The sequence below is a fragment of the Coregonus clupeaformis genome, chromosome 17 (assembly GCF_020615455.1).
Source record: "Coregonus clupeaformis isolate EN_2021a chromosome 17, ASM2061545v1, whole genome shotgun sequence".
NCBI lineage: Eukaryota > Metazoa > Chordata > Actinopteri > Salmoniformes > Salmonidae > Coregonus > Coregonus clupeaformis.
This window is the reverse complement of record NC_059208.1, coordinates 3,250,350-3,265,520: the sequence shown is the minus strand read 5'-3', so window position 1 is coordinate 3,265,520 and position 15,171 is coordinate 3,250,350. Positions and strand designations below refer to the sequence as shown.

At 44.4% G+C, this 15,171-nt stretch overlaps 1 protein-coding gene across 7 annotated transcripts in view; it reads right to left on the bottom strand.

Annotated features, from left to right (window-relative positions):
* Positions 1 to 15,171, bottom strand: part of akap9 (A kinase (PRKA) anchor protein 9) — a 129,286-nt gene that overhangs the window by 60,624 nt on the left and 53,491 nt on the right. For 6 of the 7 annotated variants that reach the window (XM_045226037.1, XM_045226039.1, XM_045226042.1 and 3 more), the window contains 8 exons: positions 14,958 to 15,055; positions 13,366 to 13,477; positions 12,932 to 13,169; positions 10,912 to 10,972; positions 9,402 to 9,761; positions 2,456 to 2,743; positions 1,481 to 1,582; positions 278 to 399 (listed from right to left, as the gene is read on the bottom strand). In XM_045226037.1, coding sequence (XP_045081972.1) covers positions 278 to 399; positions 1,481 to 1,582; positions 2,456 to 2,743; positions 9,402 to 9,761; positions 10,912 to 10,972; positions 12,932 to 13,169; positions 13,366 to 13,477; positions 14,958 to 15,055 — 1,381 coding nt within the window. The remainder of the gene's footprint in view (positions 1 to 277; positions 400 to 1,480; positions 1,583 to 2,455; positions 2,744 to 9,401; positions 9,762 to 10,911; positions 10,973 to 12,931; positions 13,170 to 13,365; positions 13,478 to 14,957; positions 15,056 to 15,171) is intronic. The other variant, XM_045226038.1, reaches the window with a different exon arrangement.

Sequence of the window (15,171 nt, the reverse complement as noted above, 5' to 3'; positions counted from 1 at the left end):
TCTGAATACTTTCCGAAGGCACTGTATATACAAGTATTACATTGTCATAGTATATAACACAGCTTATACTTAGACATTTTAGTATAGGTCGGGTCCCTTGTCCATCTAACCTTTTATCAGTTCATATGTGGGTATAAAAAATAAAACAATTCTCTGGTCGAAAATGTACAATAAATGTGCAGAGGTAAAATCATGACATGCACAGGAGTTAAATATGTTCTCTACAATATAAATGAAATAGAAACTACAGAACATTTCTATCGTTCTATAGTCATACCTCTCAGAAGTGATAACCTGATGATCTGGACAGGAAGAGTCATCCCCTCTATCTTGTGACGAGACATTTCCACCCACGGCCCTCTTCCTCCTGACCTCTTCATCTTCCTCTTCTCCCCTCTTCTGCAGTGGATGGACCGGCAGGAGGGAGAAGAACGACAACAGCCCTGTCATTATCACCCGTTTACAAAAAAGCACACACTTCCACACTGAGTTGACGATTCCTGGAAACATGAGATGGCGACGGCCAGGCGAGCTGAAGGCATGACCATTATAAGAAATGTGAACTCAAATCAGACGAGAGTCGTAGCTCGCACCAATACACACAGACAAACACACACACACACACACACACTCACAAACACATTCACCTCCATCCAAGCCAGGGAAACACTAGTATCTTTGTGCTGTTATGGCAACAGGTGCACCTGAGTCAATGGGCTGATGCAGGAAGTAGAGTGGCACCCTCTCATGGTGAGGGAACAGAAATGCTGCTCATTCAGATAGAATACTAATCAACAGATGTTCACGTTGATTCCTAAATGACCACATTGTGTGTACTGGTGAAAGCTGTTGAGGTTTCTGCAACAATCTTTTTACCTTTGAGCTCCAATCTTTATATTTCGTAATTTGGTTGAGATTAACAGTTTGACATTTAAATTAAACGAAAAACTATTATAGAGTAGGTACTCTTCATGTCATAATAAGTTAGGCTATTATGCAAAGAGCACATATAGTCCCAACTGAACGTCAGTAAATGCAGTCAATAGATTAACAGGATTTAATGTACTGAGGGTATAACATATTAATAACTAAACACATCAAGGGGCCAAAAGTGACAGCCATCATGGGCCTTCGGGGGCTGGATGCATAAAAATAGCATAAAGACATTTCAATTCACACTACTGAGAGAGAGTCTCCATTCATCAAACACTGCATAACATTTAGGGTTTCTGAACGCAACTCTATTTCCATTCACACCCCTGAGGGATTAGTCTCTATTCATCATCACTGAAACACTGTATAATTTAGGCGTTCTGAACACAACTTTGAAGACATTTCAACTCACACTACTGAGAGTAAGTCTCCATCAAACACTGAAAAACTGCATTATCATTATGGATTCTGAGTGCAACTCTGATGTCTTTTAGGCTGAGGTGTAAAGTAGTAGAGGTGCAACTGAACTGTAAAATAAAAATATAACCTTTTCTTTCTGTGAGCCTCTGCTTTTCATTTGCGGTGTTGCTCTCTTCTTTCCACTTTCTTTTCTCTCACTCTCTCCATCTCCATCAGAGGAATAACCCATCTGCAATCAAAAAGCAAGTAGCCTAAATTTATTAAATGACCAAAATTATAACATTCACAATAACATAAAATGACTGTTTGATGCATCATAGTTTGACTCAAAATGTTAGAACATTTGTGAAGCAGTGGCGTGAACATTATGTGGTAGCTAAACAAACCCAAAAATCTAAACGAAAAGTTAGTATGACATATACTTTTTGGCGTTGCGTTAGTTTATGTCTAGCACTTACTTTAGGTGACAATGCTAGCAAACAGGCTATGGTCTTCCTAAAGAAAAATGCACTTTGTGGGTGTAGCCAATATGGCAGCCGAGTGAAGCATCTTCGGTTAGACATCACAGCCTCTTCAATTAGAAACACTTTGGACATGATGTGATAGTAGGCTATGGCTTAGGCTAAAAAAAGCACTGAGAAAAAGAGCTAGAAGGAGCAGGAGGGACAACTAGTGTAAGGACACAGTGTTATCCTTCAAAAGACCCCTGAAGGGTTTGTACAGAGCAAACCGCATCATGTGAGGTATAATAATATCCCTCCCCAGGCGATCAAGTGGTTTAACCCACTAAGTGCTTCTCAATATGGAGATAATTGGGTTAGAAGAGACAACACTTGGCAGGTGGATGAAAATCACTTCCCTTCATTTTCAAACTCCTCATTTAACACAGAACTACATTCAGCTTCAGCGGAGGGTGGTTTTATGTGGTCTTTTAGACTGCATGTTTCGAAGAGCTTAAAAACTCTTCCAAGTGCTAAGCCTGTGCATCTTAGCACCTGATGCCAACCTAGGTGTCGAAACCATAAATAAAAAGTGAACACATGCTACTGTGCAAATCAAACTCACTCATTAAAGCACTATCCAGAAATCCCCCAATGCTAACCTGCTCAGATCCTGGACCTATGCGCCGAAGCTGCTCTTTAATCCCATGGAGCTCCGCAGTCCTCTCCTCCAGCTCTTTCTCCAGCCTTTCTTTCTCCTCTGCGAACCTCCTCTGCACCTCCTCCAGAGAGATCCCCTTGGTGAGTGAGCTCCTGGGGGTCTGCTCCTCCTCTTCCTCCCCTTCCTCGTCGGAGTGGGTCTGCATGGCTGAGGTGGTCTCGCGGGCACTCTTGGTGATTCGGGCCAATTCGCTCTGCTGGGCAAACTCCACCGACATCTGAACTATGACCTAGGAGAGATGCATACAGTGAGGGAAAAAAGTATTTGATCCCCTGCTGATTTTGTACGTTTGCCCACTGACAAAGAAATGATCAGTCTATACTTTTAATGGTAGGTTTATTTGAACAGTGAGAGACAGAATAACAACAGAAAAATCCAGAAAAACTCATGTCAAAAATGTTATAAATTGATTTGCATTTTAATGAGGGAAATAAGTATTTGAACCCCTCTCAATCAGAAAGATTTCTGGCTCCCAGGTGTCTTTTATACAGGTAACGAGCTGAGATTAGGAGCACATTCTTAAAGGGAGTGCTCCTAATCTGAGCTTGTTACCTGTATAAAAGACACCTGTCCACAGAAGCAATCAATCAGATTCCAAACTCTCCACCATGGCCAAGACCAAAGAGCTCTCCAAGGATGTCACGGACAAGATTGTAGACCTACACAAGGCTGGAATGGGCTACAAGACCATCGCCAAGCAGCTTGGTGAGAAGGTGACAACAGTTGGTGCGATTATTCGCAAATGGAAGAAACACAAAATAACTGTCAATCTCCCTCGGCCTGGGGCTCCATGCAAGATCTCACCTCGTAGAGTTGCAATGATCATGAGAACAGTGAGGAATCAGCCCAGAACTACACGGGAGGATCTTGTCAATGATCTCAAGGCAGCTGGGACCATAGTCACCAAGAAAACAATTGGTAACACACTACGCCGTGAAGGACTGAAATCCTGCAGCGCCCGCAAGGTCCCCCTGCTCAAGAAAGCACATATACAGGGCCATCTGAAGTTTGCCAATGAACATCTGAATGATTCAGAGGAGAACTGGGTGAAAGTGCTGTGGTCAGATGAGACCAAAATCGAGCTCTTTGGCATCAACTCAACTCGCCGTGTTTGGAGGAAGAGGAATGCTGCCTATGACCCCAAGAACACCATCCCCACCTTCAAACATGGAGGTGGTAACATTATGCTTTTGGGGTGTTTTTCTGCTAAGGGGACAGGAAAACGTCACCGCATCAAAGGGACGATGGACGGGGCCATGTACCGTCAAATCTTGGGTGAGAACCTCCTTCCCTCAGCCAGGGCATTGAAAATGGGTCGTGGATGGATATTCCAGCATGACAATGACAATGACCCAAAACACACGGCCAAGGCAACAAAGGAGTGGCTCAAGAAGAAGCACATTAAGGTCCTGGAGTGGCCTAGCCAGTCTCCAGACCTTAATCCCATAGATAATCTGTGGAGGGAGCTAAAGGTTTGAGTTGCCAAACGTCAGGCTCGAAACCTTAATGACTTGGAGAAGATCTGCAAAGAGGAGTGGGAGAAGATCTGCAAAGAGGAGTGGGACAAAATCCCTCCTGAGATGTGTGCAAACCTTGTGGCCAACTACAAGAAACGTCTGACCTCTGTAAATGCCAACAAGGGTTTTGCCACCAAGTACTAAGTCATGTTTTGCAGAGCTGTCAAATACTTACTTCCCTCATTAAAATGCAAATCAATTTATAACATTTTTTACATGCGTTTTACTGGATGTTTTTGTTGTTATTCTGTCTCTCACTGTTCAAATAAACCTACCATTAAAATTATAGACTGATCATGTCTTTGTCAGTGGGCAAACGTACAAAATCAGCAGGGGATCAAATACTTTTTTCTCTCACTGTATGAGGCATCATAGTGGAATAGTCCCACTGGCTATCATAAGGTGAATGCACCAATTTGTAAGTCGCTCTGGATAAGAGTGTCTGCTAAATGACAGAAATGTAAATGTAAAATGAATGGTTTAAATGTACTGTTGATAAGTGAAAGAAAGAGGCAACAAAATATATAAAGTCTATTTTCAACTAAATGTAAAAGGCAATTCAATCTAGATAGAAGGACTAAAAGCACTGCTCCTCACAAATAAATGCTAAAAGAGCATCTTCCTATCAAAAGACCTTCGGTGCAGCTTAAAAAGTATGCTTTGTACATACAGTTGAAGTCGGAAGTTTACATACACCTTAGCCAAATACATTTCAACTCAGTTTTTCACAATTCCTGACATTTAATCCTAGTAAAAATTCCCTGTCTTTGGTCAGTTAGGATCAACCACTTTATTTTAAGAATGTGAAATGTCTGAATAATAGTAGAGAATTATTTATTTCAGCTTTTATTTCTTTCATCACATTCCCAGTGGGTCAGAAGTTTACATACACTCAATTTGTATTTGCTAGCATTGCCTTTAAATTGTTTAACTTGGGTCAAACGTTTCGGGTAGCCTCCACAAGCTTCCCACAATAAGTTGGGTGAATTTTGGCCCATTCCTCCTGACAGAGCTGGTGTAACGGAGTCAGGTTTGTAGGCCTCCTTGCTCGCACACACTTTTTCAGTTCTGCCCACACCATTTTTATAGGATTGAGGTCAGGGCTTTGTGATGGCCACTCCAATACCTTGACATGGTTGTCCTTAAGCCATTTTGCCACAACTTTGGAAGTATGCTTGGGGTCATTGTCCATTTGGAAGACCCATTTGCAACCAAGCTTTAACTTCCTGACTGATGTCTTGAGATGCTGCTTCAATATATCCACATAATTGTCCTTCCTCATGGCGCCATCTATTTTGTGAAGTGTACCAGTCCCTCCTGCAGCAAAGCACCCCCACAGCATGATGCTGCCACCCCCGTGCTTCACGGTTGGGATGGTGTTCTTCGGCTTGCAAGCCACCCCCTTTTTCCTCAAAACATAACGATGGTCATTATGGCCAAACAGTTCTATTTTTGTTTCATCAGACCAGAGGACATTTCTCCAAAAAGTACGATCTTTTTCACCATGTGCAGTTGCAAACCGTAGTCTGGCTTTATGGCGGTTTTGGAGCAGTGGCTTCTTCCTTGCTGAGCGGCCTTTCAGGTTATGTCGATATAGGACTCGTTTTATTGTGGATATACAGTCGTGGTCAAAAGTTCTGAGAATTACACAAATACTAATTTTCACAAAGTCTGCTGCTTCAGTTTTGATGATGGCAATTTGCATATACTCCAGAATGTCATGAAGAGTGATCAGACGAATTGCAATTAATTGCAAAGTCCCTCTTTGCCATGAAAATGAACTTAATCCCAAGAAAACATTTCCACTGCATTTCAGCCCTGCCACAAAATAGCCAGCTGCCATCATGTCAGTGATTCTCTCGTTAACACAGGTGAGAGTGTTGACGAGGACAAGGCTGAAGATCACTCTGTCATGCTGACTGAGTTAGAATAACAGACTGGAAGCTTTAAAATGAGGGTGGTGCTTGAAATCATTGTTCTTCCTCTGTTAACCATGGTTACCTGCAAGGAAACACGTGCCGTCATCATTGCTTTGCTCAAAAAGGGCTTCACAGGCAAGGATATTGCTGCTAGTAAGATTGCACCTAAATCAACCATTTTTCGGATCATCAAGTACTTCAAGGAGAGAGGTTCAAATGTTGTGAAGAAGGCGTCAGGCCGCCCAAGAAAGTCGAGCAAGTGCCAAGACCGTCTCCTAAAGTTGATTCAGCTGCGGGATCGGGGCACCACCAGTGCAGAGCTTGCTCAGGAATGGCAGCAGGCAGGTGTGAGTGCATCTGCACGCACAGTGAGGCAAAGACTTTTGGAGGATGGCCTGGTGTCCAGAAGGGCAGCAAAGAAGCCACTTCTCTCCAGGAAAAACGTCAGGAACAGACTGATATTCTGCAAAAGGTACAGGGATTGGACTGCTGAGGACAGGGGTAAAGTCATTTTCTCTGATGAATCCCCTTTCCGATTGTTTGGGGCATCCGGAAAAAACCTTGTCCGGAGAAGACAAGGTGAGCGCTACCATCAGTCCTGTGTCATGCCAACAGTAAAGCATCCTGAGACCATTCATGTGTGGGGTTGCTTCTCAGCCAAGGGAGTGGGCTCACTCACAATTTTTCCTAAAAACACAGCCATGAATAAAGAATGGTACCATCACATCCTCCGAGAGCAACTTCTCCCAATCATCCAAGAACAGTTTGGTGACGAACAATGCCTTTTCCAGCATGATGGAGCACCTTGCCATGAGGCAAACGTGATAACTAAGTGGCTCAGGGAACAAAACATCGACATTTTGGGTCCATGGCCAGGAAACTCCCCAGACCTTAATCCCATTGAGAACTTGTGGTCGATCCTCAAGAGGCGGGTGGACAAACAAAAATTCTGACAAACTCCAAGCATTGATTATGCAAGAATGGGCTGCCATCAGTCAGGATGTGGCCCAGAAGTTAATTGACAGCATGCCAGGGCGGATTGCAGAGGTCTTGAAAAAGAAGGGTCAACACTGCAAATATTGACTCTTTGCATAAACTTCATGTAATTGTCAATAAAAGCCTTTGACACTTATGGAATGCTTATAATTATACTTCAGTATATCATAGTAACATCTGACAAAAATATCTCATAACACTGAAGCAGCGAACTTTGTGAAGACCAATACTTGTGTCACTCTCAGAAAATTTTGACCACGACCGATACTTTTGTACCTGTTTCCTCCAGCATCTTCACAAGGTCCTTTGCTGTTGTTCTGGGATTGATTTGCACTTTTCGCACCAAAGTACGTTCATCTCTAGGAGACAGAACGCGTCTCCTTCCTGAGCAGTATGACGGCTGCGTGGTCCCATGGTGTATATCCTTGTGTACTATTGTTTTAGAGATGAACGTGGTACCTTCAGGCGTTTGGAAATTGCTCCCAAGGATGAACCAGACATGTGGAGGTCTACAATTTTTTTTCTGAGGTCTTGGCTGATTTCTTTTGATTTTGCCATGATGTCAAGCAAAGCGCCACTGAGTTTGAAGGTAGGCCTTGAAATACAGTGGGGAAAAAAAGTATTTAGTCAGCCACCAATTGTGCAAGTTCTCCCACTTAAAAAGATGAGAGAGGCCTGTAATTTTCATCATAGGTACACGTCAACTATGACAGACAAAATGAGAATTATTTTTCCAGAAAATCACATTGTAGGATTTTTAATGAATTTATTTGCAAATTATGGTGGAAAATAAGTATTTGGTCAATAACAAAAGTTTCTCATTACTTTGTTATATATCCTTTGTTGGCAATGACACAGGTCAAACGTTTTCTGTAAGTCTTCACAAGGTTTTCACACACTTTTGCTGGTATTTTGGCCCATTCCTCCATGCAGATCTCATCTAGAGCAGTGATGTTTTGGGGCTGTCGCTGGGCAACACGGACTTTCAACTCCCTCCAAAGATTTTCTATGGGGTTGAGATCTGGAGACTGGCTAGGCCACTCCAGGACCTTGAAATGCTTCTTACGAAGTCACTCCTTCGTTGCCCGGGCGGTGTGTTTGGGATCATTGTCATGCTGAAAGACCCAGCCACGTTTCATCTTCAATGCCCTTGCTGATGGAAGGAGGTTTTCACTCAAAGTCTCACGATACATGGCCCCATTCATTCTTTCCTTTACACGGATCAGTCGTCCTGGTCCCTTTGCAGAAAAACAGCCCCAAAGCATGATGTTTCCACCCCCATGCTTCACAGTAGGTATGGTGTTCTTTGGATGCAACTCAGCATTCTTTGTCCTCCAAACACGACGAGTTGAGTTTTTACCAAAAAGTTATATTTTGGTTTCATCTGACCATATGACATTCTCCCAATCCTCTTCTGGATCATCCAAATGCACTCTAGCAAACTTCAGACGGGCCTGAACATGTACTGGCTTAAGCAGGGGGGACACGTCTGCACTGCAGGATTTGAGTCCCTGGCGGCGTAGTGTGTTACTGATGGTAGGCTTTGTTACTTTGGTCCCAGCTCTCTGCAGGTCATTCACTAGGTCCCCCCGTGTGGTTCTGGGATTTTTGCTCACCGTTCTTGTGATCATTTTGACCCCACGGGGTGAGATCTTGCGTGGAGCCCCAGATCGAGGGAGATTATCAGTGGTCTTGTATGTCTTCCATTTCCTAATAATTGCTCCCACAGTTGATTTCTTCGAACCAAGCTGCTTACCTATTGCAGATTCAGTCTTCCCAGCCTGGTGCAGGTATACAATTTTGTTTCTGGTGTCCTTTGACAGCTCTTTGGTCTTGGCCATAGTGGAGTTTGGAGTGTGACTGTTTGAGGTTGTGGACAGGTGTCTTTTATACTGATAACAAGTTCAAACAGGTTCCATTAATACAGGTAACGAGTGGAGGACAGAGGAGCCTCTTAAAGAAGAAGTTACAGGTCTGTGAGAGCCAGAAATCTTGCTTGTTTGTAGGTGACCAAATACTTATTTTCCACCATAATTTGCAAACAAATTCATTAAAAATCCTACAATGTGATTTTCTGGATTATTTTTTCTCAATTTGTCTGTCATTGTTGACGTGTACCTATGATGAAAATTACAGGCCTCTCTCATCTTTTTAAGTGGGAGAACTTGCACAATTGGTGGCTGACTAAATACTTTTTTTCCCCACTGTACAAGAGGAAAAATATATTGCAGACTAGTTTTGGGTCATACTCTTCAAAGAACAGTAGGACCTCAGAAATACAAACACGTCAGGAACGGAGGTTGTTCAGAATACAAAAATGTATGTAGAAATCTGTGTATGTAGAAAACATGAATTGCATACCTAAGTTCGTCTGTAGCCTACAATAACTCTGTTTTTCAGGGGGTTTAATAATTGTCTCCGTTCGAAATTGCCTGTTCAGCAGTAAACATCTTACCTTAGCTATCTCCTCCTCCACCCTCTCCTTGTGTCTCCTCTCCTGCCCGCCTTGGTCCTCTGTGCTGGGTGCCTCGATAGAGCGGACGCCCCCATTGATGCCCTCCGGGTCCGGCTTCACCTGCAACCGCACATCCTCCTCTCCTTCCTCCCTCACTTTCTCTCCCTTTTCCTGCACCCTCTCTTCTCTGAGTCTGGTGAGCTCGGCACAGTGTTGCTCCTTCAGCGCGGCCACCTCCTGGAGGTACTTGTGGTAGAGCGCTCTCCTCAGCGTCTGCAGCTGCGCCGCCAGGTCCATAGACTTGGCCGGCCCGCTTAGCTCCGTGCCCAGGCCCACCAACAATGCATCCTCATCCACTAGCTAGAGATGAGGGGGAGGAGTGGACAAGGAATAGGGTGGGGAAAGGATGGACACAGACAAACAAAAATAAATGAACCGGAGGGAAACGTATATGGAAAGAAAAATAGGAGAGGAGGAGAGGAGAGAAAAACATAGGGATTGAGCGAAAGTTAGAGGAGAAAATACAGGGAAAGATTCAGAGAGTGTGTCCCCTCCCTTTCCCCTTACTCCTCAGCCACCCGCTGGCGATAAATTCACAGATTTTACTTCCTATGCCTCCAAGGCTGAATGCTGCACTGATAAATAGAAGTCAGACATCCTACAGAGCAGAGTTTCAGTTCGGCTAGAGCACCAGTATGTCAAGCTACAATAGTAAGTCTTTCCTTTTTCTCTCTTTTTTTCAGCTATGTCTCTCTCAGTGAATCATTATTGTGCTAGAATAGTGCCTGGTGTTGGATGCTCTCGATCACTCATTTTCTATCACTCTCCTCCTACCTCCATCTCCTTTCTTCCTCTCGCTCGTCCTTTCCCTCCACCTTTCAGTCTACTCCGTGCATTGCCCATCTTTCTCTCTCTCACCGGACATCTCTCCATTTTTATCTCTCACCCTTTCTTTCTTTTCTTTCTTTCTCCCACAATCTCTGAGCTCCTCTATTCTCCTGCTATCTTCTCTGATGTGAGAGACAGCGTCTCACGCTGCTAGACTGGAAAGCAACAGAGGTAGCGAGAGCGAGTGAACGAGCGGGAGGTGGAGTGATAGTGAGAAAGGGAGACTTGACTGAAAAGGACCGGGTCACTCACGTGGACAGAATAGTCCATTAATGCAGGCGAAGACTTGAGTACCGTAGTAGTATATAGCTAACGCTAGCATCCACGCTACGCTAACCGCTTACATAACAGGCGCCTCGGCTCATCAACTTCTCCTCGGATAAAGACATCGATTTGAACGTGGCGTCTCACTGCAGCCAGCCACCCAGGGATTTGGGCCAGATTTTAGCCAAAGGCAGCATTCCCCCCATCCTCCTCCTCCGTCCCCCTTCTCCATCCCTCCTCCTCATCCTTTGCTCGCAGTGACGGCTAATGGAGTCTTAATTAAAATCAGTGTTTGGCCTCGAGAGGTGGTGGTGTGTGACGGGGGAAGATTTGCAAAGTGAGAAGGAAGGGAGCAAACCTTTAGTTCCTCTGCGTCCTCTTCCTCGATCCGCAAGCTAAGCTGGGCAACACTGGACAGGCTGAAAGACAAGGCAGAATTAAATATAAAGACCGAAGACATTAGTGAACGGTAACGGGTAAACAAACATCCACTATAGTAAATAGATAGCCTACTAGTGAATCTACTAGTATTATTTTCAACATCTTACTTTTTTTTTTTAGGAGATTGGAATTCATGGTTTACTTGTCTGAAGTGTGTGAATTGTACAGGGAAAGTGCCCTGTCCAAATTCCCCTTTGGGATTAGCTAACTGGCACCATTCTATCAATCAATGTCATCATGTGGCATGTACAGTGGGCTGCAATGTTTTAAACTTTGCGGGAAGAAATGTAATGCATAGAACGGACATACGATTCCCTATTATTCTACATGACAGAGAAGTACAGATAAGCATTTATTTTTGTACATGATACATTTCTATCTGAACGTTCGGTAACCTTGCCCTTCCCTGAATAAGCCCTCTTGCTTCGATTACCAAAAGGCTCAAAGTATTAATATAACTTAACAGCAGAGGGCAGTAGTATCTCAGTTAATCATACCCATTAGATTCGAAGATGGTTTATCATAGTGTAACCTAACGTAGCATGCGTAGAGAGACACTCAAATTTCCCAAATTAGCATGAAGCCAGAGGAGTATCTTTCTCCATAGACTACTTACAGTGTAAATAACAAATATAATTTTCAAATTTGGTAGAATAATCCCTTCAATTTTCTACTGACATGGAAACACCTTGAGGAGGGCCAAATGGGGAGATGCTTCTGCTCTTTGCCTAGAGATGTTAGGCAGGAGAAACCGTACTTTGTGGGTTAGTAATTAACATGACTCCAGTCTGTAATGCTTTTAACCACCATTCAAATGTTTGTAAAATGGCTTCCGCAATATTAGGCTTTATTAGTTGATTGACAACCAATGTAATTTGCTAGGTTATTTTTATCAAATGCTCTGTTAAAAAGTTGTGTTTTACCTAAATAAAAGCAAGCTACCGGAGACAACTCTCGTCTGGCTATACCTGCTGAACAATTTCACTGCCTGGGGGTATCGGGTCACAGTGATCTGATAAGTGCTGCTGCACTCTTTCTATGCGCATACATGCACGCACACACAGGAGTAGGATCCTCCTCATGACTGTTTCAGATACTCCCATGGGGGAGATGAAACATTACTTTCTCACTTATGCACCAGTGGTTGTGTTTCTTCTATAATATGTATTACCCTTGATGTGTTTGTGGACTAACCAATTCATATGTTGAGTTGGATTCATGAGTTGGATTTAGTTTGAGTTTAATGATTTGTGTCAAGATTACAGGCAATGGGAAATGGTTGATTATGGTGTTTTCCTCTTGCCTGGATACCCAGACTCCTTGCTCCGGCCAAACATTAACCCACGCCCACTAATGTTAGTTTCTTCTCGGCAATGAGTCTGGATCTGACTACCTCCCCAATCCTACGCCGAATGCGAATACATTTGGGGACATCTGATTGGTCCAGAAACCGATAGGTTGGACCAGAGCCAGAACACACGTGGGTAAAGCGGCAGTTTGAAAATGTGTCATTGGCTTTGATACTCTGATTGGTTAGAGCCCAATCCCTGATGACTTCGTTTTGAACAACACCCCTCGTGCCCCTCGTCATCACAAATGACTTCAATTATGGCAGTCTCAGACAAAAGTATGTAGAGAACGACAGAGCAGCGGAAGAATTTAGTGCGAGTCGTCAGGCTAGTTTTCCTCCTCACTGCGACCCCTGCAATATCCTCCATGACCTCTAGGGGTCTGTAACATACCACCGAGATACCAGGGGCTTGTTCAGGAGGATGCAATGGTACAGAACATTCAGATAGAAAACTTATCCTCCATCCATTGAAAATGACTGCTTCCGGTAGTTTGACGGAAGTAGTGTCTAGTATAAATACACCGTGAGAAGCTCTTGCGTGTGATTTATGTAAGCCACTTCTAATGACCATCATCATCACTATTACCTGAACTGGGCCTCGGTGCCTGTGGCCTCATCGAGGTGCTGCTGTAGCACGATGAGTTCGGTAGCATATCGCTCCTCGGTCGCTTTGGCCTGATGCTGGTAGTAGGCCCTGAGGCGCTCCACCTCCTGCCTGTGGCATTCCTCCAGCTGGGCCCGCTGCTGCTGGACATTGGCCCTAAGCTTCTGGATGTCCTCAGCAGTGTGGGAGGATGGCGAGGCCGCGGTCGGCTCCCTCAGATCTGGGTAGAGAGCGATAGTGTTAGCATGGCTATGTAGATGGAAGTAGACAGTGCCCATCTTTCCCATTCATTTTGGGATTGAGGCCCGCAGACCTTTCCAAATGCACAACAGATTGTGTAGAATATGGACACCACATAACCCAGCACCATTTTGAGGTGATTTTGGTTTAGACATACAGTACATATCTCAATTTACCCTCGAGGTTGTGTGTGGAGATGCTGGAGCTTTCGATGTGCCTGCGCAGGCTGGTGATCTTCTCCTCACTGCTGCGCTTCAGATCATCGTAAGCCAGCTGCATCGCCTCAATCTAAGAATGACAATAAGAATTTGACAACAGTGTTTGTTGGCGTTATCATTAAAGCCAATTAGCTTTCATTCGTCATATCATTATTAACTAGCACAGTTAAAAATGTAAACGCTAAGTGCTAGTGTCCTAGCAATTACTGTACCCAAATCAATCAAATTATTGTTGCTTTTCATCCCAGTCATAATACTGTGATTACATGTCAAACACTAACAAAGACATTGGTGTCGTGGCGTCTAAACATATCCAATCAATCAATGACATTTCATGTTTTCCCCCACCAATTCATAAACTCTTAGCCTAAACAGGGGTGTCAAACTCATTCCATGGAGGGCCTAGTGTCGGATGGTTTTGGGATTTTCCTTTCAATTAAGACCTAGACAACCAGGTGGGTGAGGGGAGTTCCTTACTAATTAGTGACCTTAAATTCATCAATCAAGTACAAGGGAGGAGCAAAAACCTGCAGACACTCGGCCCTCCGTGGAAAGAGTTTACATTTACATAATTTAGCAGACGCTCTTATCCAGAGCGACTTACAAATTGGTGCATTCACCTTATAGCCAGTGGGATAACCACTTTACAATTATTATTATTTTATTTTTAATTTTGTTGGGGGGGTGGGGTGGGGTGGGGTAAGGGGGGGTAGAAGGATTACTTATCATATCCCAGGTATTCCTTAAAGAGGTGGGGTTTCAAATGTCTCCGGAAGGTGGTGAGTGACTCCGCTGTCCTGGCGTCGTGAGGGAGCTTGTTCCACCATTGGGGTGCCAGAGCAGCGAACAGTTTTGACTGGGCTGAGCGGGAACTGTGCTTCAGCAGAGGTAGGGGAGCCAGCAGGCCAGAGGTGGATGAACGCAATGCCCTCGTTTGGGTGTAGGGACTGATCAGAGCCTGAAGGTACGGAGGTGCCGTTCCCCTCACAGCTCCGTAGGCAAGCACCATGGTCTTGTAGCAGATGCGAGCTTCAACTGGAAGCCAGTGTAGTGTGCGGAGGAGCGGGGTGACGTGAGAGAACTTGGGAAGGTTGAACACCAGACGGGCTGCGGCATTCTGGATGAGTTGTAGGGGTTTAATGGCACAGGCAGGGAGCCCAGCCAACAGCGAGTTGCAGTAATCCAGACGGGAGATGACAAGTGCCTGGATTAGGACCTGTGCCGCTTCCTGTGTAAATCAGGGTCGTACTCTCCGAATGTTGTAGAGCATGAACCTACAGGATCGGGTCACCGCCTTGATGTTAGCGGAGAACGACAGGGTGTTGTCCAGGGTCACGCCAAGGCTCTTCGCACTCTGGGAGGAGGACACAACGGAGTTGTCAACCGTGATGGCGAGATCATGGAACGGGCAGTCCTTCCCCGGGAGGAAGAGCAGCTCCGTCTTGCCAAGGTTCAGCTTGAGGTGGTGATCCGTCATCCATACTGATATGTCTGCCAGAGCTAACTAAATAAACCGTTTTACACACACAATATGTAGCAGTCCTTCCTACCTTATTGCCATCTGCCTTCAGTAAGGACTGGAGCTGTAGTAGACGACCGTGCTCCTGCTCAATCCTCTGCTTCACCTGCTGAAGGTCTCTATACATTTCTATAGAACGAGACAGAAGAAATGTCCATTACAAATATGTCCTCATGCTGTTAGTCTCAGTGTATGAAGTATCTTCACTACTATAAGATATTCTATTTATCATTGATGTAGCTATA